The sequence below is a fragment of the Uranotaenia lowii genome, chromosome 3 (genome assembly GCF_029784155.1).
Source record: "Uranotaenia lowii strain MFRU-FL chromosome 3, ASM2978415v1, whole genome shotgun sequence".
NCBI lineage: Eukaryota > Metazoa > Arthropoda > Insecta > Diptera > Culicidae > Uranotaenia > Uranotaenia lowii.
This window is the reverse complement of record NC_073693.1, coordinates 310896168-310923669: the sequence shown is the minus strand read 5'-3', so window position 1 is coordinate 310923669 and position 27502 is coordinate 310896168. Positions and strand designations below refer to the sequence as shown.

Genomic DNA, 27502 nt, shown 5'->3' with positions numbered 1-27502 from the left:
CAATTCGTCATATTTTTTCTCATTTTTTCCCATGTCAATCAGTTACAAAATCAGTCAAGTCTGCTGCTCATATCTTAACGTTAAATATTATCAATTAGATAATAAAGAAAAAGCTCATTTCAACTACCAACAGTGCTGCACTTGCATTGCAATGCGTTGTGCTATGTCAATTCCAACAACCAGCCATTTTCACCAAGCAGGAAGAGTGCTCATTAATCCATTTATTAAATTCGTCTACATCAATAAATGTTCAAAGATGCTAAAATGTTCTATAGTAAGTATGGCTAGACGCGTTATGTCTCCAACCAGCAATCATCTAAGCCTGGTATCAATATATGTTTCGTTTTATTGCTAACTGTGCTAAGCCGCAGAAAAGAAAACAAAAAAAAACGGCGTTTTCCATTTGCATCTGATCCTAGCCCCGAAAGTTTCAAAACAGTTGCAATCGCATTCTTGCTAGCTGTGCTGAGCCGCAATAGGAAAAACAATCTTCATCTCGGTCTTGCTAGCTGTGCGAAGCCGCAATAGGGAATCATCATGCTTCTTATCGTTCTTGCAAGCTGTGCGAAGCCGCAATGGAAACACATCATTTCTTCTGTCATTCTTGCAAGCTGTGCAAAGCCGCAATAAGGCATCATCAGTTGCCAACGCATTCTTACGAGCTGTGCTAAGCCGTTGGTGAACACTATTTATCATCTCGTTCTAGCAAGCTGTGCTAAGCCGCATTGGAGTAAACGTCATAGGCCATCTCATTTCTGCGAGCTGTGCTAAGCCGCATTGGTCTAGGTGTCATAGGCCATCTCGTATCTGCGAGCTGTGCTAAGCCGCATGACGTAGCAGCAATTTGCTATCTCGTTCCCGCAAGCATCCTCGCATCATTAGACAACAATTCTCTAAAATACTCAAACATTCAATTTTTTTTAGGCAGACACTTTCCCTCTAAAATCACTTTTCCGCTGAAATGAAAATCAGCGTTGGAAATGCATTGGATGAGCTCGAAAAATATAAAAGTTTAAGCAAACCGCGTTTCTGCGGAAAACCTTCGAAATCTGGAAAACGCCATTTTCACTATTTGCACTCACACAGTTTTCTCACCAAAACCACCGGGCGATTCCAAAATTTCTGGCCATAATGGCCAGAACCTAGCAGGATCGCCACTGTGCAGGTTCCGAGTTCGGCATCCAGGAATCGCCCAATGGTCTCCAGCTGGCTGTACGTATACTCACCTGATGCGTGTTCTCCATTACGGTCCAATCTACAAAATGGCGCGCAATGCATTTGATTCCTTGCGACTTGCTACAGCCGTATGTGAGATAGTGTGTGTAGAAGTTAGTATAGTGACTGTGTATTCATAATTATACCAGATATTGATCAAGACCAAGTTGTATCTAAATCCTATATCGCACAACATCGATTGCTTTGATGAGACGAATCTCATCAATTTTCCCACACTAACATAATAGTTCAAATTATCTCATGTAAACGATTACTTAAGAATTCTACAAAAAATCATGGATTAGTTTCGAACCAAAACGAAGCTTTCAAGACCCCAGGGTCAACCCCAGAAATTCAAAAATGTCACATGCTCATTAGAGCACAATGGGGTTTATGAGGGTATGTGGGTTGCACTACTTATTTCCTTTTAACAGCTCTTATAAAACCCATAAGGCTTACGCGAAGATTTTGTTGTTCTTAGTTGTCTTTCATTTCGACAGTTTGTGTTTTTCAAGACATTTGTTAACTACCGAGAGTAAAAAGCGTTGCTTGTGTATGTCGATTATGAGGCCGTCCACCTTTAATGTCAGCTGAGTGAGGCTAGTCTTCTTCTACATTAAAACTGCTGCTGACACTTATCACAAGTAAACAAGCTGAACCACTCGTCGAAATAGTGAACACAACACAACAAAACCAGACCGGCTTAGTGGTAGCGAGAACGTTGTTTGTTATTTATGGCTGTATGATGATTACAGCAATGTCCGCGTGCGCTCAAGTCTCGTTTAGTTGTCAGCTGTTCGTTCGACCAGCTAGTAGCGGGTAGCTAGTACGAGGACCTCAAGAGATACTCGGTAACGATCGGTACGCGTACAAAATTTGTAATGTTCTAGTTCTACGCAGAAGAACAAGTGACCTTCACGCGTGGTTTTTGATCGGTCAAGAAACGGTCGATCTGGTGCGTTCACTTTTGCTTTCGATCGCGAGGTCGTTTTGGTATCGCCCACAGAATTCAGATGTTTCATTCATAAACCGTGTTGAGAAAGAAAGAACCAGGGAACAGAACACAGAAGAGAGAAAAAATGCAGTTCTGCAAATCCAGCTTTGTGAATGTGACACTGATATGAGGGGAAGATTTTGGGATTCTGCGCACAATGCGCAACGTATCATATGATGGATGTGGTAGATTCTTGATATCTAGTCAATAGAATCCAAAAACGAGTTTGTTGTGACCGTCGTTAGTTAGCTGAAGGCTGTGTTTTGTGAATTCATTACAATATTTTGTGGTTGAAAATAAGTTGACATTGGTCGGCAGTAGAACAGCTTTTCAAACGAGTCGGGTGAGATTGATAAGGTGATAAAACCTCAAAACAGAAAAAAATTGTATCTACAAGCAAAAACCATATGAAGTAAGTATACGTTGATGATAAGGAAGGATTTATAACTATCATATAGATGCTAAAAGTTTATTGAAAAACAAATTAAAGCCAGCTCAGAATTTCTAAACAGGATTCAATTAACGAAATCGAAAGTTAATAGAATCAGTCAGTGAATTAAGGAACCAAAAAAGAGGGTGTCATGGGTTTATTGACCTACTTGTGCAACGAATTTTTTTTTTTCATTAGTCCACAGCAAAACGCAGCACGCCTTGAGTGTATGTTCTAAGATGGATGATGGGTTCTAGTATTGGTGTTTTGTTTTGAGTCATATTCGGTCGGCGACCACACCGAATCATTGGTTATCGAAGAGCTGGATGAAAGAGCTGAGAACCGCCACAATAAGTGTATCGTATTGTACACAGTTAAAAAATATTTGAAATCTAACCTGAAAAACCTAGCTTTTGTATCAGATTTATTACTTCATAGTGTATCTAATACAAATGGCATCTTTAAATAAAATTTGCACATTTTACGCTTCAACCCATCTTGAATCTTGACCTGAAGTGCTAAAATCTTGAAGCTGCGTTATTTAATTGCCGTCGGTATTATTATTTAATAAAAAAAATAACCAAAAGATAAGAGTTACTTATTCTTAACTTGAAGGATTCCGTAGAAATATTAAAATCATACAGGTCGTAGAATCATTTATAGACCAAGAACAGAGCTCGCATGCGTTCTTGTTGGTCATAATTGGTTTGCTGGAAGTTGATCTGCAAGAATTCAGAGTTTCGGACGATACAAGTCACTCTTACACTTCTTCTTGCCTTGTTTAGATTTGACTTGAAAGTGAAAGCAACTTGAGCGCAATGATTTTTGAAATCTGGTCGTTATTTTTGATAGTTCATTAATTGACATTTGATGTAATTTCCTTCGAAATGTATTTATTTTAGTGAGCATGCTCAGAATACTTGTTAAATTATTCCTAAGATGCAATCAAAAACTGTCTATCTACCGTGAAAGCACCTATGGTCGCGCACTTTCAACTTCAACCTTTATTTTCTCCGAAATTCAACAACGAAATCATGGGCTTTTTGAAGGCTTAAATGTCAAAATATCTTTATGATGTGTTCTACAATTTTTCACCATTTTAAAATGCGCATATTTTAGTATAAAGTTTTTCTGGTCAATTCATCTATAAGTGAGAAAATTTTTCTATTTTTTGTATTTATCATTTTATAACTATGACGTTTTCCAAAAAGTTGTAGATCATCACAATTTAAAAAACTTTGTTGAAGAAGTCAAAGCTTTACCTTTGGAAACAACATTTTTTAAAGACATTTTTTCAAAAACTATTCTCAAAAACGAAAATTTTGTTTAAATTTTTTCGAAGCGAGTTTTGAGACCAACTTTGTATGAGAGAGAATTGTGACAGTTGTAAAACCACACAATTTCATTGTCTCAAGTCACTACCCAAGTAACCAAAAGTTCCATAAAACAGTCTCTTAAAAGCTTACTCAGCCCTTCTCGAAGGCTGTATAGTATTCTATGCAGCTGAAAATTTAAGTTCTTATCCACACTTTCAATTTCTAAAATCAAAGCTGAGTAGAAGGCTATTCAGCCTTTGCATAAAACTTTCAATAAAGAGAAAAAAGGAAAAAAAAACATAGCGTTCACTTTTTACGTACTTTGAAATCTATCAACTTTCAAATCTGTTGTAGGATAATTTTAACTGTTTTCTAAATTCATTTCATACTTACTCAAAATTATTGGCATGTTTGAAGATTTGAACCTGGACCTACGTAGTGAGAGCTGAACACGCTACCGCTGTACCATGGCCAATGCTTAAATTGATGTTATTAAAAACATTAATTTATAGTTTTCACTTTTTCTAAGCAGGCTAAATTTAAAAATGTAAACATTTGTTTTCATCAAATTATGCATAACATATTTTCAAACAAGACCTGCACGATTCGAAATCAAACTAAGTTTATTTAAGTTTTATTTTTCTTTTAATGATTAGTGTGCCTTACTTTTTCTTTGAAAGAAGGAATAGTCCTTGCGGTTAGTCGGCAAGGTTTTTTTTATATAATCCGACGATAAAGTGCTGCGGAATCCGTTTCGAAAAAAAATAAATGGAATGCCAAATGGAGCTCGTGAAGAAGTACGGTATTTCAAATGAGTATTTTGTTTTGTTTTTTTTACCACTAACGATTATTTTGCAAATTTTAGATTCTTGATTGGAGACTAAAATCGCTGTTTTTCAAAATAGATCTGAAAAAACGCAAAAGATGCATATATTTGATTATTCTCAGCAGTAACAAACCAAGTAAACGGTTGGTATTAATATTCCCAAGTAACCAAAAGTTTCATAGAACGGTCTCTTAGAAGCCTACTCAGCCCTGTTTAAGGGCTGTATAGCCTTCTACTCAGCTTAAAATTTAAGTTCTTATCGATACTTCAAAGTTCCATAATCAAAGCTGAGTAGAAGGCTATTCAGCCATTGCATGAGACTTTGAAAAAAAAGGATTTTTTTTAAAAAGTATTGTAGGTATTTACTTTACCCACTCTCTCATTGAAATTCTGTTCATTTCATTTTTATTATACCTACTATTCCGGTTACTCTTAATGAATTTTATACTTACTTGAACAATTTTCATGAAGATTTGAACCTGGACCTTTTTGGTGAAAACTGAATATGCTACCTCTGTACCATAGCCAATACTTAGATTGATGTTATCTAAACTATTCAAAGTTAACTCAGGTTTATCATCTTTTCCGAGTAGGCTTAGTATTTAAAATGTAAACATTTGCATCCATCAAATAATGCATCATTTATTTTCAAAGCGGATTCGCATAGTATGTGATTATACGTAAGTTTTAAAATGTATGATTTTGCTTTTTGTGAAATGTGTGCCTTACTTTTTTGTTTCAAGTTCTAGTTTAAAAAAGGAGAACCAATAATGAAGTGCTGCGAGATCTCTTACAAGTTAAAATTTTCTGCAACAGCAAATGGAAAGCCATATTAAGCTCGTGAATAAGTATGGTTTTTAGAAATGAGTTTTATTTGTTCTGTGCCACTAACGATAATTTTTTAATTTTAGATTCTTGTTGGATGAAATAAAAAAAAACAAAGTTCTTCAAAATGCGCCTGAAAAAAAAATCTGAAGTCGCATAGTTTTCAGTTTTTCTCATTTGAGTGCTTCTCCCGGTACCAACCAGTGGAGACCTTGCTTTAGACCGCTCTGCTTCTTCTGTTAAAGCTGCTCCTCCATGAAGAAAATTAAGGAAAATGAGGAAGCATAGCAATGTAAATTAGAAAATATGATTCGGTGTGAATATATACTATCATTGAAAACAATTTGAAAACAAAATTTTAATAAAAATTTGATTTTTTTTGTTTGTTTGGCTCAAAAACTAAACTATGGAAACTGTGGAAAGCTGGTGCAGAAACTTATTTTGGATTTAGTTAAGTATTCCCTTAGTATCATTTACTAATTAACCTGGACTTTTCCAATCCAATGTTCTTTTCCTAACATCATTTTTGTTCCAATCGCCGACGGAGACAGTAAAACAAACCATTCTTTTATATTTTGGAAATTATTTATACGTTTGCATTGAAGTTCTTAAGAAGTTCCTCATGGAACCAAAACGTTCGTAACAAGTTCTGCATGGGACAGAAAAGTTCTTGAGAAGTTTTTCATGGAACAAAAAAAATCGTTAGAAGTTCGTAACGAAGACCGATAGTCGAAATTGAATCCTGGATTTTTGAAGGTGCTTGCAACGCACAAAAATGATCTATGCTACTTTTTTAGACTTTTAATGTTCGTTCAGAAGTCCGATTCAAGCACTTATATTCAATTTTCCCGAGGACCTTTTACTCAGCCAAATGTGAACTTTTAATGCACAGGATTAAGTATCTATGAGACTTTTGGTTACTTGGGTTATATGTGCTTCCGGTCGCATTAAACCATCCGTGTCAGCCAGTGACGACCTTGCTGTAGGTGCGGAGGTTGTTTTGATCTCTAATGCTTTTTGGGTTATTTCTTATAAAAATTGCATGTTTTCATTGTTAAATATCTCTGAAAGTTGCAAACATACCATTACAAAAATATATACATTAGAAAGGGTAATCTTTAAACTTTTATGGCATTTTAGGTTAATTTATATACATGAGGTTTGACTACTAAAATAACTTAAATGAACCAAAATTCCATAAACTAGGCTCTTATATGCTTATTCAGCTTTGTTTAACGAATGAATAGCATTTTAATCAGCCTTAAATTTATGTTCTTATCGATACTTTCAAAGTCCATAGTTGAAGCTGAGTAAAAGGCTATTCAGCCTCCACACGAGACCTCGAACAAAAAAAGATAAATGAAAAAAAATCATACTTTTCCTTGCTTTGTATTGTTATACCGATTTATTCTGATTCAATGTTGCTTTAATTGTGAATGAGTTTTATACTCATTTATGCACGCTTGAAGATTTGAACCTGAACCAACGAGATGAGAACAGAACACGCCACCTCTGTACCATGGCCAATACTTAGATTGCTGTTATTTTAAACATCAATATAAAAGAAACTAAGTATTATCGCTTTTTCAAAGCAGGCGATATTTAAAATTGTAAACATTCGTATCAAAGGATGTATCAATTTTATCCAAAACAAACTAGGGGGAATTAAAACTAAACGTGAGTTTTTCAAGTTGTTTTTTATGATTAATTTTCTTACAAGTTATATAAGATTTATGCTATCTATCCATTTTGATTACAACAGTTGATTTATTTGAGGGTTTAATTCGTTGTTCGTATACTCGTCGTAGTTCTGATATTTTGTTATTCACTCTTGTGCAAAATCTTAACGCTCACGTTTGCATTGAAGTTCTATAGAAGTTCCTCATGGAAACAAAAAGTTCGTAACAAGTTTTGCATGGAACTAAAAAGTTCGTAAGAAGTTCTGTATGGAACCAAAAAATTCGTTTAAAGTTCGTAGCGAAGCATGATAAGCCTAAATGAATCCTGAATTTTTTAAGGTACTTGGAACGCACAAAAATGTTCTATGCCACTTGTTTAGACTTTTCATGTTGGTTCAGAAGCAGCCCAAAACAAGCACTTATTTTCATTTCTCTCGAGTACCTTTTATCCAGCCAAATGTGAACTTCTGATGCACAAAATTAAGTATCTATGCGACTTTTGGTTACTTGGGTATTCTTTCTTATTTTTTGTCAATAATCCATTTTTTGTTCACAAATTGAGAATGTCTTCGAAAAAGTTTCTAAGAGAATGTAAACAAACCATTTGAAAATTTTTGACACGATTCAATTCGCAATGAAGTTCCTTAGAAGTTCAGCATGGAACAAAAAAGTTCGTTAGAAGATCTCCTTAGAAGAAGTCCTTAGAATGCACAATTCTGTTCTATGATACTTGTTTAGACTTTTTATGTTCGTTCAGAAGTCCGAATCAAGCACTTTATGAAAAAGGTTTTCATTTCTCTCGAGTACCTTTTATTCAGACAAATGTGAACTTTGAATGCACAAGATAATGAAAATTGCTACAAAGTGTTGGAAATTTGAGGTAAGATAGCAATTCGGATCTGTTTAGTTTTAGTTAGTCAATTTTCTCGTAGATTTTCAGACAGCTCGCCGAATGTGTAATGATTTATCCAAGTCGGGCCCGAAAAAAATGTTTCAAAATATCTTCTAGTAAAATAATGCTTTGTAAAAATGGCGTTTCATACTAGTTTAGCACCAGACTAGTTTCACAAACAATGAAAACAAATCGGTGGTTGATGTGTGAATGTGTAAAAATCCTGTTGTGTCCTGATAAAGAAGTGCGCGGCCATTGGTTCACTTGTGAGAGGGGATTGGAACAAGTAACATATGCGTGCGCGGCCATTGGTACACTGACACTTTTTAAAATTCGCAATTTTTGTGGCGTTGCAATGAAAAATTTCTCGGTTTTGAATTTTTCCCTTAAAGAACGAAATTTTTTCTACGTTACTACTACAGTACGTAAGTTTTTTTTTAGCTTGATTAGAGACACTTTAACATTTTCATTTCGTTCGTGTCTTACAGTACGTAAGTGCTTTTCTTTTCAGAATCGCACAAAAATGATTTTTTACGGCACAGAGAACATCCATCATAGCTTAAATGCGCGTCAATTGGTGCCTTCACGGCACATTCTGAATTTAATAATATGTATTAACATTGTTATTTTTTCCATGACCACTAAACTGTTATGTCTCTGACCCATTTTACCAAACCTTGTTTTATTTCCAAACAGTAAACGTAAAACTTTCACAAGCCCTTATCTCGGTCTGCTGATTACTATCGCTTATCAGTTTGAACAAAAAGATCAACAAACACAAACCGCATCAAGCCTTAAACCGGACTAACATTTGTCTCTGCAGACAAACTAGCTAGTGGAAATCTTGCTATTAATTCCTCAATCTCTTAAAACGTCTCTTACTACAGATTCTTCAGGACACAAACAACTGATGGTAGATAGTACTGCTATTTTCCTGTTGCGGTGATGAAGTTCTAATCCCTCAGTTGATCCGAAAATGGCTCCCACCGAAAATGAAACCCGTTACAACTCGGACAACCTTTCCCTGGAGCCGAAGCCATCTTCAAAGGAGACCGACGATCTTGATCTCGAAGGACAACCGCTGGCAGCAGAAATCGAGGATACCGGTCAACCTGTATCTATACCCAAGGACATCTCCTGGCGCGATGGATTACCTCAAGTAAGTGGAGCTCTTCTATGGTTCCAAGAGAGAATGCTCATCATTCGATATGTTTCCAGGTTCTCGCAGCTGTTTTGGTGAATCTTCTGGTCATACAGGCCGGTATTAATATGACCTATTCGGCTATCCTGTTGCCGCAGCTCTCAACTCCGGAGAGTCCTATCCAGATCGATCGGAACGAAGCATCCTGGATAGCCAGTGTCGTAACTATAGCTCTACCCTTGGGATCCCTAGTCGTAGGACAGTTGATGGATCAATATGGGCGAAAAAAGGTCGCACTGGTCACATGCGTACCGTTTGCGTTGGGTTGGGTCCTCATTGCTATGGCTCAGAACGTTAACATGATTTATGTGGCCCGGATAATTCTTGGCAGTTCCGGGGGTCTGACGACCGTGGCCCTAGTGTACGTGAGTGAAATCTCGCATGTTTCCATGAGGGCGATGCTTCTCTGCTTGAATAGCGTATTCGTTTCGCTTGGGATTTTGTTGACCTGTGTGCTAGGTTGGTGACGCTCCCTGTGATCGAGCAAAATGCTTTAACATTACAAGTAATAAAAATTTAATTTTCATTTCAGCACTGATTTTCGACTGGCGACAAATCGCGATCATCTATACCGTATTTTCGGTGGCTACCTTCTTTTTAGTCCTGTTGATTCCAGAATCTCCCCATTGGATGCTCACGTTTACCAAAAAAGATACCTCCGAAGTGCGGACTGTTATGAGCTGGGTTTACCGGAATAAAACCGTGAGTAGTGGACTACATTTTGATGAAGATTTATGTCTTATGACTTACAGTAATACTATAGAGGTTCTAATTTTTGACGACTTTTGGGGATGTTTTTGTAGGTGTATTAGCTCCAACCTGCATCTGTCAGTAGACGTAAACAATGCAGAAGTACAGTATAAGCTATAAGACAAGATGTTCACAATGGAGATAGGGTAAATTTTGCTTCTCGCCCAAAAATCTTCTAAGTAAAGCATGTCGGCTGTAGCATGCCGTCTAGCGACTGTTTACCGCGTGAAACATTTAATCCTTGATGGGCAGTGGAAGTTAATCCATGTCCACGGAAGCTGGGTAATGGAAGGTCACAGTCTGCCCGCACTGGAAAAGTGTTTGAACTGGTCAAGACGAAAGTGAAGCGGAATCCAGTAAGATCAATCCAGAGGCTGACTAAGGAAGTGAATATCTATAATTCTTCTATACAACGATTAGATGACTTAAATACAAGGGCTAAGGCAGTGCATCATTTAATAACAGAACGAATTAAAGCATTGCGACTTGAGCGCTCGAAGAGATTTCTGTTTAAGTTAAGGGGGGGGGGGGGGGGGGGGTATGGTCTAACACTTTTAAAAAATTTTCTTATTTTATTATTTTCTTATTGTAAAACATTTCAAGAATATGTTGTGTCAAATTTTGAAGTCAATTGAAGCAAAACTGTAGAAATTATAGGCCTTTATCTCCTCCTATCTAATACTGCAAGAAAGCAAGAGCAGAAACTTCAAACGCGTTTTTCTCGAAAGTACATTTTTAAAGTCCGTGGACATCGTTATTTGAAAACTACGATTCTTTTCAAATTTGGAGCATATTTTCTACATATAAAATACCAGACCCCAACGTTTTTCTTTTTATGTTTTTTTACTTTGGGGAGATTTTACAAATAAAAAATGGCGGATTTTTTCGTGAAAAATCGTAGTTTTTACTTCAAACAGCAACAAAAATTTCATAAAAATTTTTTTAAGTTAAATAAAAACGTTGCGATCCAGAAAAACATCTATTAAAAATATTTTGCTCTGATTTTTTGACTTCAGATGATTCTGTGCTGAGATACAGTGTCCACCGCAAATCCTGTTTTCTAAAAGGCATCAGTGCTCCGTCACCGGCTCATTTTTCAATATTTTTCTACGAAAAAAAATACTAAATGTTCTTTTAACAATGCTTTGTATAATGTAACAAATTTGAATACATTTGTTTGAACGATAGCTCTAGAAAAAAATCGTGAAAATGGTTTTTTTTTTTACCCGTTAGACCCTACCCCCCCCCCCCCCCCCCTTAAAGAAAAAGCAACTGATTGTCGTGTTCGCAGACGAAACTTTTTTTCGATTGATCCGGTGTCCAATTCGCGTAAGGATCGGTATATTTAACCCCTGAACGTGCCTGTGGCTGAAAACCTCTCAAATAAAGACAAAAAAACCCCTGAACGCTAAAGATGTTCCAGGAATGTAAAATTCAAGTTTACAACCAGGCATCCAGACGGAGTCATGGTATTTAGAGCGGTTGCTTCGAATGGATTAAAGATGCCTCCTGTGTTCATGCTGAAGTACAAGTTAATACTGAAGTCAAGGTGGACATTTTGAAGAATCTGGTGCTTCCGTGGAGTCTGACAAACTTCGGTGAACCCGAGAATGTTGTTTTCCAACAAGATCTTTGACCTCCAAGCAATCCACATTTGAGCCTCCTCAACTATTTGATATGGGCATATGCTCGAGCGAAGGCCTCCTCTCATCCAAGTGTCGATTCTCTGAAGGCTTCCATCTCTGAGGCGTGGGCTTCAATGTCAGAGGCTTATATAGCGAGGCTCCCGATTCAGATCTCGCCTGGAGAGAGTAGTTGAGAACGAAAGTGGACACATCGATTGATTATTTCTTAATATGTCCATCTACATTAGTGCTGCTGGCTGAAATTGGTCGTAGGCCTAGTACAAGATCTCATGCCAAGTTTGGGCCAGATCGGATCTCGGGGTCGCTAAACGAGCCTGAAGTTTGTATGGGATTTTGAGACATTTTGTTTGGGAGGAACACGAAAATCCAGTTTTTCATCAATAACTTGGTCCCCTTCGGTCGATTTCATTTGAATACGGGTTTTCCTCAAGCCTAAATTATGACAAATATTTCATTGGAAGACTGAATTCCGATTCTAGTTAAGATAAAAAAAGTTAATGCTGCGTCAAGATGTTTGACGCAGGGTCAAGTTAATAGTGATGAAGTTAGCCCATTTTGAAGCCTAATAAAAAATTAAGGCTTAAAAAATTTAGGCTTAAAAAACCCGTATTCAAATGAAATCGGCCAAGATTACCAAAGTTATTGATGTAAAACTGGATTTTCATGTTCCTCCCGAACAAAATGTCGTATAATCCCGTACAAACTTCAGGCTCGCAAAATTGGCATGAGATCTTGTACTAGGCCTATGTCCGATTTCAGCCTGCAGCGCATCACTTTTTCAAAAGTCGGGTCATTTGGGGCACTCCAATCTACATGTCTGATCACACAAAAAAAAAGCATAGTAAAATTACTAAATCCGTGGTTTAAATGAACAACACGCAACCATATTTTTGAGTCAATAATGTTTTCTTCTTGATATTACCATGCGCATAGTAGTTTTACTTTGTGTTTATTTTGGCTGCGCATAGTAATTTCGACTACGTTCATAGTAAAATTGTCAATGAAATCATGGGTTTGTTTTTCATTGTGCATAGTAAAATTGACATGTTTCATGATAAAACTATGATATGTTATGATATAAATGAGTACATGTTGCTTGATTTGATACCAAAATTACCATGCATCATGGTATAACTATATTGAAGTACGATAGAATAAACACTCTTTGTGATTTTTTCGAGATCTAGAATAAATTTATTTTGAAACTAATTACATTTTTACACAATACAATGGTCTGCTTAGAACTACGATAATTCATCGTTATGCCCTGAAAAAAATAGTAAACAAAAAATTAATTAATGAGCAAACCATAGTTCAGTAAATGTTCTACTTACGCTGGAATTGATTTGGATGTACTGGCAGTCATCTTGAGGCCAACGATCCAGGAAGGGGGCAAGGTTATTCTCCTGAAAACTGCGATTCTCTCGTCAATCTTAAGTGGCTGGTCAGAAGAGAGGTCCCCACGGCCGGGGAATCGGCGATGCCTCAGATGAAACAGCTTAAAATAAATCAAAAGAAATATCTAAAAAAAACGGATCGGAGTATGTTTATTGAATAGTAACGAAAAAAACACAATATTACTCACCTGGGAGACTGCGTAGCCCGACCTGACAAAAGTGCTGATTCTATTTCACACACCTAGTGCGCCGGTCACCTGGTTGATTGGAACAGCAATTATCCCATTTACGTACCCACGACATTTTTTTTTCCGCGTTCCGAAAATCGTGACCGGCTGAAACAAACACTCAAACGTTGCACATAGGTAAAATTACTATGAATTTCTGATGAGCATAGTATTTTTGACAACACAAATGACGATGTTTCAACATTACCATGAGCATAGTTATTTCAAGAACACGAATTGTGTAATATCAAAATATCATGCGCATGGTAATTTCGACACGAGGAAATTACTATGAGCTGTCAAAGTTCGCATAGTAAAAATACTATGTCGTAGTATTATCGCCCAGAATTTTGGTAGAAAATACTAAATCATGGTCGAAGATACTAAATGATGGATATAGTAAAATTATCATGACTCTGTATTTGGAAAACCCATGCAATTTTTTTCCGTGATTGGATTAAAAGGTTTTTGAATCATGTTAACTTCAAGAAAAGATTTTTTGAAACTTAATGACAGCTTTCGCATTTTTATGTTGTAAAAAAAGATAGAATAAAAGACAGATTTATGCTTAAATGGGAAGAAGACACAAAATTTTTGGAAAATAAAGGATTTTGCGAGAGTCTTCAAATGGTCACTCTAAAACGGAATTCTATTTCAACGTATTTCAACTATGCACGCCTCGAAGATAATTCTTGTAAAAAAAGATCTATCTGATCTTGGAGTTCAGCAGTTTTCACTGATGATATGCACAGTTCACTATAAAAGTGATCCTAATCCTGAGCCAGATTAAGATGAGGATACAAAAACCGGATCGGGATTGGTATCCAAGATCAGGAATAAGGCTTTGGAATCCGGCTAATGTTGGAATGATGATTTGGATCCGGATTCGGGTTCGGGTTAACGATTTTTACGACATTTTACTTGCGTCCGTTGGAATTACGATTCGCAGTAACGTTTTAAATGTTATCATTTTTAATGCGATTTTATGTTTGCTGGGTAATCAGAATTCGGAATCAGCATTAGTATTCGGAACAGGATCAGAACTCGGATCAAGATCCAGATTTAGGGGCGGTGATCAGGTCAGTATCAGAATAAGAAATCTGGATCTGAAATCGAAACCAGGATTCAAGATAGAATTCAAGATTTAGCATCGGAATCAGGATTTATGATCGAAATCTTAGGCTCAGATAAAGATCTAGGATCAAGGTCCAGGGTAAAGATCAGGAACGGAATTCGTGATCAGAATCAAAATCCGGAACAAAAAAAAAACCATGAACAATATATTTTTTCTATATTCATGAACAGTAGCTGATGTTTACCATTGATCCTCGATCGAAATCAGGACCACGTCTAGGTTTGTAGTTGTGGATTTTTTTTTAAATATTCTCTTGATTAATTTAACGTTTTTATGCTAGATTCTATAAAATATTTGATCAAAATCAGAATCCAGGATCGGGGTCTAGGATAAAGATCAAGATCAGAGCTCAGAATTAGGATCAGAATCAAATCTATTTTCAACCATCAGATTTCTTCAGCGCGACAAATCCTGACAATTTCATATAAAAACCTGGCAAAATCCGGGCATTTTATTTCAAAATTGACGACCAAAAGTCCGAGCAATATCCGGGCAAATTTTGTCAACACCCAGAAATCAATCAACAAAAGTTAAGAGGAAAATAAATTTAATTTTTTTTTCATCGACACTCATCGACAGATTTCATATCGTATTTTAAGGCTTTCAAAAAACCTTACATGATTATTTTTTCAAAACAAAAAAAAAAATAGTTTTGGAGGCATAAATAAAAAAAATTCACAAACAATTTGTTTTTGAAAGTGAATAAATGCGGGGAATATCCGGGTTTTTGGAAACGAAATCTGGGCGACCGAGCCAGACTGGACTGTTTCGAAATTTTGTATTAAATCCTGGCAAATCGGATAAACAGAGCAATATCCTACCTTTATCTAGGATCAGCACTCGAAATAAGACATCGAGTTCAGAAGGATTTGAAATCCAAAATCAAGGCTCTAGTACTGGTTCAAAGATCCAAAATCTGCATCAGCATCCAGGATAGGCATTAGGATCCTGAGGTTTAGGATCTGATATCAGGTTCTGAATCTGGGAATCAACCATCAACTATCAGCTATCGGAATTGGGGGCCAAAATATGCATCATGGTCTATGATCTAGATTCTGGGTCAGGACCCAGGATCAGCAACAGAATCCGGGATCAGAAATCGGAATTAGCATCCAAGAAACTTGATAAGTATCCTGAATCAGATTCTAGGATCAGGTACTGCAATCAGAGTGCGAGACCAGGATTTAGGATCCAAATTCAGGACCCAGCATCACGATAAGAATGAGAATCAAGGATGCCAAAATCTGGAATCACGATTATAAATTCGGAATCTGGGATAACGATCCCGAATCAAGAATCAGGATCAGTATTAGAATTAGGAACAGGGTCCAGAACTAGCATGTAAGATCAGAATACGGATCAGTATAGAGGATCTGGACTTAGGAACTAGAGTCCGGGATTGAGATCCAAGTCCAGGATTGCTATCAGGGTCAGAATCTGAGATCGTCATCCAGGACCAAGATGCAGAATCCGACATGATAATCCAGGTCCGGGATCAAGATCATGATTAGGATTAGAATCTGGGATCACGATCAAAGATTTAGAATCTGATATCAGGGTCCAAAATCAGAATTCGGGATCATGATCAGTATCAGAATCAGAATTCGGGGTTACAATTCACGAGCATAGTTGGGGCCCATCATATACAGTACCGTTCATAATTGTATAGAAATTGAAAGCACGCGCACTGTCACTTCGATTTTTAACTTTCATAACTTTTTACTATGATGATATTTTTTGATCTAATTTTCTGCGTTAGATACATCAATTATCACACTATTATATCACGAACTTTGAGCTTTCTGGAGTTTGTGTGGCCTGAGATACATTAATTCTACGAAAATCGGACTTTTTCGACTTTTCTCATTCAAACTGCAATATCTCAGAAACTACGCTACATTTTTTGTTGAAATTTTGCAGAGTGATTGTTAAAATGTGAAGCTATCATTTCTGAAGTTTTTGGAAAATTTTATCGATGGGATCAAAAGTTACGCGAGGTACAATATTTCAGGCATGAACCTAGAAATGCGATTTCTATAGAATTTTGGACGAATGTTTTCATAGGAAAATCATTTTTTATGTTTTACAACCAGTAAGTTTTTTTTTTTTCTTTATTTGAGAGGTTTTCAGCCACAGGCTGGTTCGCCTCTAGAAGATTTAAAATTCGTACAAAAGGATTACAATTCGTCGTAAATACACGATTCTTTTAAAAAACTTAATAATTTTTCTTCGTTTGCTGGGTCATTTGATAGTGCGTTGCGGATAGATTTATCGATGTCATGTGATTCTCTGATACCATGGAGACCGGGACATTCTACGATGATGTGTTCCACATTCAATCTACAGTTACAGTGCTCACAATTTGGGACGGCTCCTCCTTCAATGGTATGACGATGAGTTAGCCTTGTGTGTCCTACTCTTAGCCTTGACAAAACGATTTGCTCTTGTCTAATTTCTCGGTCGTTCCAGATGAAAGGTTCTCCTTTGATTTTGACCAATGCTAGGTTTCTGTTCGTTCGCCAGGTGTTCAGCCATGTTTCCCAAATTTTTTTTTTGACCCACAGATGTATGTCCGAAGCAGGAATATTGATAGGATCTGATTCTTCATCACGGCCGAGTGCAGCTAACTTGTCCGCTTCTTCATTGCCACGAATACCAGAGTGACCTGGTATCCAGCAGAAAGATACATTTGTTGGATGGAGTTTTTGAATTCTTTGAATCCAAGGGTGTCGATTTTTTGGATTCTGCAAAGCACTTAACGCGCTGGCAGAGTCGGTAAAAATAACAGCGTTTCCAGAAGATGTGATATGACGCAAAGCTAGTAGTAAAGCGGCTACTTCAGCAGAAAAAAACAGTGACTTGTCCGGGTAGGTTTTTTGCGATTGCCACAGAAGGACCTAAAAATCTGACTCCGACTTTTTCTGACAATTTAGAACCATCAGTGAAGTATTTTTCAAAAAAGAAGTAGTTCCTCTCGATTAAGGAGTTGTAGTGTGCTATTACCTTCCTCTTAGGGTCTCCGGCGCGTATCTTCTTCTTGATTTCCAGCTCTACCTTTAAGTTACCTGCGTTCCATCGTTGATCGCCAATTCGCTCTAGACGTTCTGTACTTGGCAGTTCCAACCTCGTATATTTACGAAAAATTTCTGTAGCTTTGTTGTACAAAGTATGTTCGCTTTGGTTCACAAGTGACTTTTCAGCTATACTGATCGCCTTCTTGATTGTATGAAGGGCCACTATCATATGAAAAGGTAGAACACCAGCTTCTGCACAAGCAGTAAGTGCTGGGGAGCTGGGTAATAAACCACTGGCATTTCTAATCATAGTGTTGTAGACTGGACTCAAAATATCAATGAGTTTATCAAAAGCACCACTTGTGATCTCCAGCCCATAGAGTAGCCTGCTTGTAACTACACAGTTACCGATCCTTATCAGCGTTCGACGATTGTTCAAATTATGGCGCTTGCTGATCGTCTTTATCAGCCTTGAGCGGCTTGCAATTTCATGTTTTACTCGTTTGCAGTGCGGTTCAAAACAAAATCTGCGATCAAGCGTTATTCCGAGTATTTTCGGTTCTTTTCGGTATGGGATTTCTTTGTTTTCGAGCTCTATTTTGTACTTCCATGGATGGTGATTTTCCAAGCAAATGTGGCTTCTTATACATTTCTCGGCTGACATGGAAAATCCCACAGATTTTGACCACCCTGATATGCGATTGACTGCCAGTTGTATTTTACGACGATTTATTTTTAAGCTTTTTCCCGTGACGATAATTATAATATCGTCGGCGTATAGAAAAACATGAATTCCTTTATTCAAAACTGCAAAAAGTGAGTTCATTGCAATCAAAAAGAGAGTAACTGCCAACACGGATCCTTGTGGTACCCCGTTCTCTTCGTGTTTGATTGATGACTTGGTATCTCCGACGATTACTTGAAAAGTTCGATCAGACATGAAATTACAGATGAATTTTCCAAGGCGGCCATCTATTCCCCAAGATTTCAGTTGCATAAGGATACCCATTTTCCAAGTTCGGTTATAAGCTTTGGATATGTCGAGTGAAACTAAATCAACGTGAAAACCATTCTGAATTGCTTTGTTAATAACGTCACCAACAGCTGCTAAGTACGTTCCTGTTCCGCGACCTCTACGGAAGGCATGTTGTCGATCGTCTAACAATTTGTTTTCCTCTAACAGGGTTGTTAAGCGACGATTTACCATCCTCTCAAAGACTTTCGAAGGGCAGCTCGTGAGACTTATCGGACGAAAGTGGCTAGGCTCACGACATTGTGTGCCATTTTTTGGGATCGGAACAACATAACTGTTGCTCCAGCTTGTTGGGAAAGTTCCATCACACCAAAGATTGTTGTAACATTTTAAAAGTGCCGATTTTACTGGTAGAGGAAGACGTTTGAGCATGGGATACCCAATCATACAAGGTCCCGTAGACTGTCCGCTTGAACTGTCTAGAGCAAAAAGAAGTTCATTCATGCTGAAAGTCTGATTGTAGTCACATTCTAAGTTGATCATTTGATTGAAAGTGATATCTTCTGCTTCTATTTTAGATTTTAATGCTAGAAAATCATGATCGTAGTTGATCGATGCAGAGAGATCCTCAAAATAATTTCCAAGGCCTTCTACTATCTCAGATGGTTCCTCAGTAAAATTTCCATTCACTTTTATAAAGAAACCCTGTGATCTACGTTTTCCACTCAAAGAATTTACCCTTCGCCATAGTTCGGAACTCGAGGATTGGGAACTTATTCCATCTAAGAAATCTTCCCAACAGCGTTGTTTGCTATCAGCTATGATTTTCCGACAAGAATTCCTTGCCGTACAATAATTGTGATGATATTCAATATATCGCGGGTCTCCTAAAGGTAGTTTTTTGAGGGCACGTAAATGCTTGCGTCTATTTTTAACGGCAGCCTTGACTTCATCATTCCACCAGTGAGTCGCTTTTTTACATATTCGGCCTCCTGAACGGGGAATACTTTCTTGACTAACTTCGAAGATGATGCTGGTGAGATCGTTCACTGAGTAATGGGTGTGAGAGTCTACCCTCTCTAGTAACAGATTTTCGAAGTTTTCCCAATCTGCTTTATCATAGCACCATCTTTTTTTACGTTGTAGCATGGGAATAGTTGTTCTCTTGGTTATTTCAATTGGAAAATGATCGCTTCCTCTGGTGTCATGATGAACTCTCCAATCAACTGAACTGACGAAACCTGGTGAGCATATGGACAGATCTATGGCTGATCTGGTTTGGCCTCTCATGAAAGTATCGGAGCCATTGTTGAGAATCGTGAGGTCAAGTTTTTCTGTTATTTTGGATATGATATCACCGCGAGAATCCGACTTCGAGGATCCCCAAGATCGGTGATGAGCATTAAAATCTCCGAGTATTATAAACGGCCGGTCGAGTTGAGAGAGTAGCTCAGTCAAATGTTTTTCCAAATCAGAGATTTTTCCAGGTGGCAAATAAATTGACACATACGAAGTCGGTGTAAGAGATTCGGTTTTAATACCGATCGCGAGGAGAGGACTACTCAAATTGATAACAGTATGTGGAATAGGATTTCGAACAACAATCGCTACGTTTTGGTATCTGGTCTCTCCGTTTTTTGTGTACCATTTATACCTACCGCCAAGCCAGGAGTTAAGATGGGGAGAGTTTATTCTATGCAATTCTTGGAGAGCGAGAACATCTGGAGGGTTGCGAGTGACGAGGAGAGCAAGATCGTTTAAAATGTTCATCAAACCATTGATGTTCCACTGAAGGGCCAGACGGCTGGTGATTCTGCTATTTTGCGGTTGCTGTCGAGATTCACAAGAATCATTTGATTCCGAACGTGGTGGAAATTCTTTTTCGGGGTCCGAATTTGGTGAAGAGCCTAGAAGTGGCGAAGCAGTAGTAACTGTTTCATTCATATCGGAGAGGGTACTGACCTTGGTACCTCCCGGTTGCCGATCACTGCCAACCACCGCAGTCCCTTGGATCTGCGGTGGGGCCTGTGAAAGGCCGTGCGGGGGGAATTGTGCTGTTTCGGTGTGAAAAATCTGGTTAAAGCTGATGATGTCTTCTGTAGGTTCAGATGCCTTAAACTGTGGAAAATTGGAAGCGATAGCTGATGTTCGGCTTATGAAAGAGGATGAACGAACCTTTAGACCTCCCGTTTGCCGATCACTAGCGACCGCCGAAGTCCCTTGGATCAACGGCGGGGCCTGTGAAAGGCTGTGCGGGGGAGGTAATGGCGAGAGACTCAGATGATTGTTGTTGTTTTCACTCGTCTCCAGCTCAGAGATATTTTCGTTTGGTAGATGGATTGAGACGCCGGGGGTAGGAGTTGAGCAAAAGAGAGTTGACCTTGTGTTGCTCTCTACATGCGAGGTCCTCGGGAGTGTTGAGCGGGGAGGTGTTCCACTGGCGAGCTTGACAGCGGGCGGGATTACTATTCCTCAGTTGAGCTCGAGATTCGCAGCAGTCACTTGCTATCGAAGGTGTCCGGGTTTCGGCTTGTTTGTTGGAAATGTGTTTTACGTTGAGAAGATGCGATGCTGGGATTGAGGAAGTATTTTTCGGAGCGAAACGAGAGCTGGTTCCCTCGCCTGGGTCCCAGTCTGCCGCAAATCCTGGAATTGGTGGACGAGTAGGAACAGTTTCGTTCATAGCGGATTGGATACTGACCTTAGTACCCCCCGGTTGCCAAACACTAGCAACCACCGAAGTCCCTTGGATCGACGGTGGGGCCTGTGAAAGGCTATGCGGGGGAAGTGATGATTGCGGAGCTTCTGTGGCAAGATTGTCTACGTTGTTTCATGGAAGCGACGGTACGATGGTGTTGATTCGTCTTGTGATGTCCTGTGTGATTAGATCTGAAGATTCCGGTTGGCAGCCGTCAGCGACAGCTGAGACGGTAGTGTTTTGTGGAAGAACAGTGGTTGTTTGTTTTTTGGATATATTGTTGATAAGTTGCTGATCAGTTATTTTTGTGTAGTTGACCATTTAGAAACAATAAATATTAGGTGATTATTTATGAAGCAAAAGTTGTTTTATTCGTGGTCGCTAGAGAGCATCTCGGTGTCATCAGTGGATATGATCACCTCTTGACTAGGTTCCGGGCAGGTTGAAAATCTCTTTAGATCGGAATCTGTTGATGTGGGAGATATATCCAAATTTCTTTTTCTGCTCATGCTTCTAGTGGCGATTCGATTTATAGAATTTTGGGAGTAGCTTTTCGAGATTCGTTGAGGTTTTGGTTGGTTATTTGTTTTCGATTGTTTCGGTCCCGAGTCTTTCCGAGAGATGTGCGTTTTTTCGAGTTGTTGAGTTTTATCGTTCGAAGTATTAGTCTGGTGTGTTTCTTTTGGTTCAGATGTTTTATTTTGATAAATGGTTGATGGTGCAGAAAGATTGATGTTTTGCTTAAGGGCTTCGAGCTCCGATTTTAGTGCTTCATTTGCTCGCGTATTTTTTCAAGCTCGTCACGAAGAATTTTAATCTCTCGGTCTTTATCGGAGCTATCGTTCAAACGGCCTTGCACTTTACTGGCGTAGCTAGGAGCCTTCGACGACTCTTCTATTTCTTTTCGCGCCTCGATGAAAGAAATTCCCCGATCAGTTTTAAGACGTATCACTGCTTCTTCTTTCCGAAAAACAGGACAGACTTTGCTCACCGGAGAATGACCACCTTCACAATGACAGCAGTAAGGAGGATTGGGGCAAGGTTGGTTTTCCAGAGTTTGATGGCTTTGGGAGCAAGTAAGGCACACCGTTTCACTTGTGCAATTCTTAGGGGAATGTCCGTAAGCTGCACAGTTACGGCATATTTGTACATTGTCGTAATATGTTCGTACATTGATGCGGATGAAACCAAAGAATATATGATCGGGACGAATTGTTCCTCGGAACGTAAGTATTATCAGCGGTGTATTTTTAACAACTTTGTTCTCTGTTTTTGTTATCCGTCTGACGGCTGTGACTCCTTGGTTCTTCAGTTCATTTAGAAGATCTTGATCTGGGACTTTGATGGTATCCACGTCGTATACTATCCCTTTTGTAAAATTGTACCTGGGATGATCAACCACTTCCACTGGAGTTTTATCTTCATCAAGTAGATGCGACATTTCCAAAAGAGCCTTGTACACTTGGGGAGACTGAGTACGGAGAACATATCGTGTACCCCGTGCTTCTTTTGCGGCGGTTACCAACGATCGATTTTCATACCCGATAACAGCTTCGATAGAACGGGCAATTAAGAATGGGTTTGATGGCAATCTATCTTGCTCCACTTGCTGACTAATTTGAGAGTTTGGAGTTTGATGGACATCATTTTCATTCGATTCTCTAACTACTTTAGCACGGAGCAATAGCACACGAAGTATTCCATCGTTACGGCGTGTTGCCATGTAGGCTGGTAAGGTTCCCTCAATCGGATAGGGAGGATCCCCTGGGGATGTTCCCGCCATGGCGGGAAAGAAGTCTACTTCCGCAGAAGTTCACTTTTTAACTTGACGACGATCAAAAAACGAGTTGCGCTTTTTCAAACGTTTTTGAGGTTAGTTATCACCTTCTGCTCGGGTCACTGAGTGTCAACAATAGTATCAATCCGACAAACAGAATATTCGATATTTCAAGACTTTCAGTAGTTTGAAATAAATTTTAACACTCGCTTGTCCTTATATGAATGCTGAGACATATTTTAAAGTGATAATTATCACTTTTAAGAAACGTTTTATCGATGGTTTTTCCGAAAATAATACGATGTGAAAACACGCGTATTCATAGATTCGTGTACCCGATAAGACTGATGAACCAGTAAGTTTATTTCAACCAAAAAATCAAAAAAATATTGCAAGATTCTGATTTCAAAACACAAAAAGATCTTTAATTCCATTTTTTCATTTCTTCATTGATTTTGCCAGACATTTTTTGACTGATTGTTGGATGGAAACGATTTTTGTTCTCACGAATCGTCCAAAATTCTATAGAAATCGCATTTCAAGGTTCATGCCTGAAATATTGCACCTCACGTAACTTTTGATTTCATCGATAGAATTTTTCGAAAACTTCAGACAAGTTAGCTTCATATTTCAACAATCACTCTGTAAAATTTCAATGAAAAATGTAGCGTAGTTTCTGAGATATTGCAGTTTGAATGAGAAAAGTCCAAAAAGTCCGATTTTCGTAGAATTACACAAACTCCAGAAAGCTCAAATTTTGTGGTATAATAGTGTGATAGTTGATCTATCTAACGCAAAAAAATTGATCGAAAAATATCATCAGAGTAAAAAGTTATGGAAGTTCAAAGTCGAAGTGACAGTGCGCTTGCTTCCAATTTCTATACAATTATGAACGGTACTGTAGATTTTTAATCCAAAATCTAATATTAGAACCCAGTATAAAGTTACAGGTCTGGGTTCCGGATTCCGGAATCTAAATTAGAGCTAAGGTCCAGAGTCAATTCCAGAATTAGATTTAAAGTATCTCCAATCAAACAATCGAGCAATCAATCCAGAATTAGAATCAGAAGTCGAATCAGTATAAAGGATTGGGGTCTAGAAACCAAAATCCGGAATCAAAATTCAAGGTCCAGGATCATTATCATGATCAAAAACAGGAATCGCGATCCAAGACCAAGGCCAGGGCGCGGATTAATGATCCAGAATCTGGATCTGAGAAGAAATGGATCCGGAATCATGATCCAGTATCCGACATCAAGGATTCAAGATAATAATCGAGATCATGATCCAGGATCAAGATCAAAATAAGGTTTCTTCATAATCCATGTGCAGGAACCATGCTATTAACTCTTTCAATTTCAGTAGCATACAAATTTCAAACTAATAATCCGGGATCATGTTCTTGACGACTGTGTCTCGGATTAGAATCGTTAGATTCAGTATCAGGATTGGAATCTGATTTAGGATCAGGTTTCGGAATAAGATCAATATCTGGTTCCTAATCAGGATTAGGACCTAGAAGCTTATTCTGACCTTTTTTTTGTATTTTGTATATTTTTATGTTGCGAAGTAAGTTCAAGTGATAAATTTGATGAAGTTTTGTGGTGAGATTAAGTTAAATTTTTATTAATACTGATATTTAACTCAACTGCAAAATTGTTCAATCCTTATCGAGTTCACTTATTTATAACAAGAAACTAATTACCAAAAGGAAAGAGGTTATCGTAATTCTATGTTAACCTTCTGGTCATATGGGCTACATATGTACAACAATCTCTTCAACTTGTTTATTTCAAAATCAATCATAGGCGATGACCATGATCCTAAAACCCATTTTTCGTTTCAGCTCGCCGATCAACAGTACCGCCAGTTGATCGCAACCGAACGTAGTCCACATCGAAGTCCGGTTGAAAAGGGTTCAACCGCCGGATCGACCTCGGTTGCCGTAACCGCAAAACAGGCCAGCTTCTCGCTAAAAACGTACCTTCATCCCAGGGTTTATCGACCACTTTCGGTGCTTCTGCTGCTGTTTCTGTTCCAACAACTTTCGGGAGCTTACGTGCTCATCTTCTATGCCTTGAACGTGTTCATGGAAATCGGAGGCTCACGAGCGCAGAGCTTCAACGAGTACAACGCACTGGTGTTCTTAGGGTTGATACGGTTCGTCATGTCGATCCTGACGTCTGGGTTTGTAGTCCATTTGTTAAAAATATACTTTAAACTTATTTTTGACCTTTTTTCAGATTTTCCCGGAAGTACGGCCGTCGACCGTTGCTTTTGATCTCAGCCTGCCTAATGGGTTCATTTTCCGTGGTAGCAGCATTGTACCTGGACTTCGTTCGGAAGGCAGGTCGTGAAAGTTACCCCACCTACGGTAGTTACTTTCTTCTTGCCTGTGTGCTAGGCTACGTTTGCTTCAGCGCCTTGGGATACCTCGTGCTCCCGTGGACCATGATCGGGGAGGTTCTTCCCACCGACGTTAAGGGTAAACTGGGAGGTTTCGTCGTATCCGTAGCCTACGTGCTGATGTTTGCGGTGGTCAAAGTTTTTCCCTACCTTCTGGAGCTGGTATCCATCGAGGGTATTTTCTACGTGTACGGCATCACTAGCTTTGCCGGAATGATCTACATCTACGGCTGGGTTCCGGAGACCTTCGGCAAAAGTTTCCAGGAAATAGAGCAGCATTTTGCCAAAGATGATTGACAAGGGGCTTAGACTATCATTATGAACTAGGAATCTTTGAAGACTACACTGGATCAAGTGTTGCCACTATTACAATGGTTAATTGTAATAAACTAACAAATAAGAGTATTAGAGTAAGGTACTTAACTGTTTCCCTTTGGGGAATATCCCTTTTCAATAAGACAAAAGATACGATTGTCCATTGATTCGACCTAAAGTTACCATAAGCTTAGTGAAAGTAATGTTCAAATACGTGATGTCTTCCAAATCGCAAACATATACAATAAATCGAAGCATTAGTATGTAATTAACCATACCAAATCATGAAAACGTAAGATTACCTTTAGGATAATTGATTACTTTTACTTATAAACTTTGTGAGGGAGGCTTATCATCATATCACATTTTTGTTGTTAGCCTCACCAATTTTTAGCAGCTGGCAACTTCAGAGGGTGCGTTTATGGATATCAGATGGAACAATTTTTCCAGGTTTCGTCTTCGAATGACGAAGATGTGTGGATCCCACGTTTGTACGAGGCTTTGGTTTTATACATGATATAGTGAAAATATACAGTTATTAAATGATCATCATACTTGAAGTTTTTTTTTGTCAATTTTATATCACCGTCTGTTCTCTTTTCTTCGAGAAATGTATCAAATGCTTGAAAAACATCTTAAAACTCCCTTTGTTATTCCCTACCTTTCAGCTATACTCTTTAAGAACGCATAACGTTCTTCCAATATCTGAACTCTGTGATTTGCAAACTGTTATATATATCTATGATAATCTACACTCAACTGAAAATATTCAAAACCTCCATTTTACTACGGGGTTGCGAACTCATAACACTCGCCAGTCAGATTTCTTGCAACGAAGCCGATCCACAACATCATTAGGGCAAAAAAGAATTTCGTTTATTGGACCTACTAAATACAACACCTTACCAACTGATATTAAAAACATAACCAATCGTTCCATGTTCAAAACCAAAGTGATACAGCTTTTGAAAGAAAAATTGAACCATTAAAACAGTCGATCATCAACCAGTCTTTGTTTTGCTTACCTTTTGCATATTTGTAGCGTTAATTTCTAATATTATTATTCTTTAAAAAATTGTAGTTTGTATTTTTATCTTATTAAATTATTGAACATAACTTGATAAAATTAGTAAATATAATTAGTGTAATAGTAAATATAGTATAATGAATCTCTTCAAAGGAAATTATTTTCCATTGAGATTCATATTGTTGTCAATTTAGTTAAATAATACATTTCCTCGCACGACATTAAACAATTTTGTGTTCTCAGCATGATTAAAATTTGCTCGCGTTAACTTTTATTATTCATTGCTGCCAGACATGCTGAGAACAGTAGCGTCCATTACCAGGGGGCTCAATTGAGCCTTTTGGTGTGGGGGAGTGTGGTGGGCCGCTACAAAAAAAAAAAAAAAAATGATTAGCTAATTCTTGTTCTCATCGGCTTTGCTAACACTAGTATCAGTTTATTGATTCATCTGTGTTTGCGAATTTATAATTTTGTTCTGTCATCAACAACAAGTTCATTATTTCTCTTAATTTATTCCATTGACGGAATAATGTATGTTGAAACAAGAAAGTTTGTTGATTTTAGTTTATTCGTATTCAAACTTAATGAATGCCGAAAAACACATGTCATCAATATTTGTAATTACGACATTTCCCTGATTCACTTTTTGTGCGTCACACTCTGGCAAATAAGATTTAATAACCTACACGGAAAATAAAAAAAGGTAAAATTTACCTTTTTGCGAGGTGATTTTTTTCCACCCCTCTTTCGAGGTAAATT

General features: G+C 38.0%; 1 protein-coding gene across 2 annotated transcripts in view; it reads left to right on the top strand.

Annotated features, from left to right (window-relative positions):
• LOC129754473 (facilitated trehalose transporter Tret1-like) overlaps positions 1–26263 on the top strand; it is a 33887-nt gene extending 7624 nt beyond the window's left edge. The window contains exons 1-6 of one of the 2 annotated variants that reach the window (XM_055750571.1): positions 1994–2621; positions 9065–9336; positions 9396–9837; positions 9911–10080; positions 24842–25182; positions 25239–26263. In XM_055750571.1, coding sequence (XP_055606546.1) covers positions 9154–9336; positions 9396–9837; positions 9911–10080; positions 24842–25182; positions 25239–25698 — 1596 coding nt within the window. In that variant the 5' untranslated portion in view covers positions 1994–2621; positions 9065–9153 and the 3' untranslated portion in view covers positions 25699–26263. Of the gene's footprint in view, positions 1–1993; positions 2622–9064; positions 9337–9395; positions 9838–9910; positions 10081–24841; positions 25183–25238 lie in introns of those variants that run through there. The other variant, XM_055750572.1, reaches the window with a different exon arrangement.
• The last annotated feature ends 1239 nt before the right edge of the window (positions 26264–27502 follow it).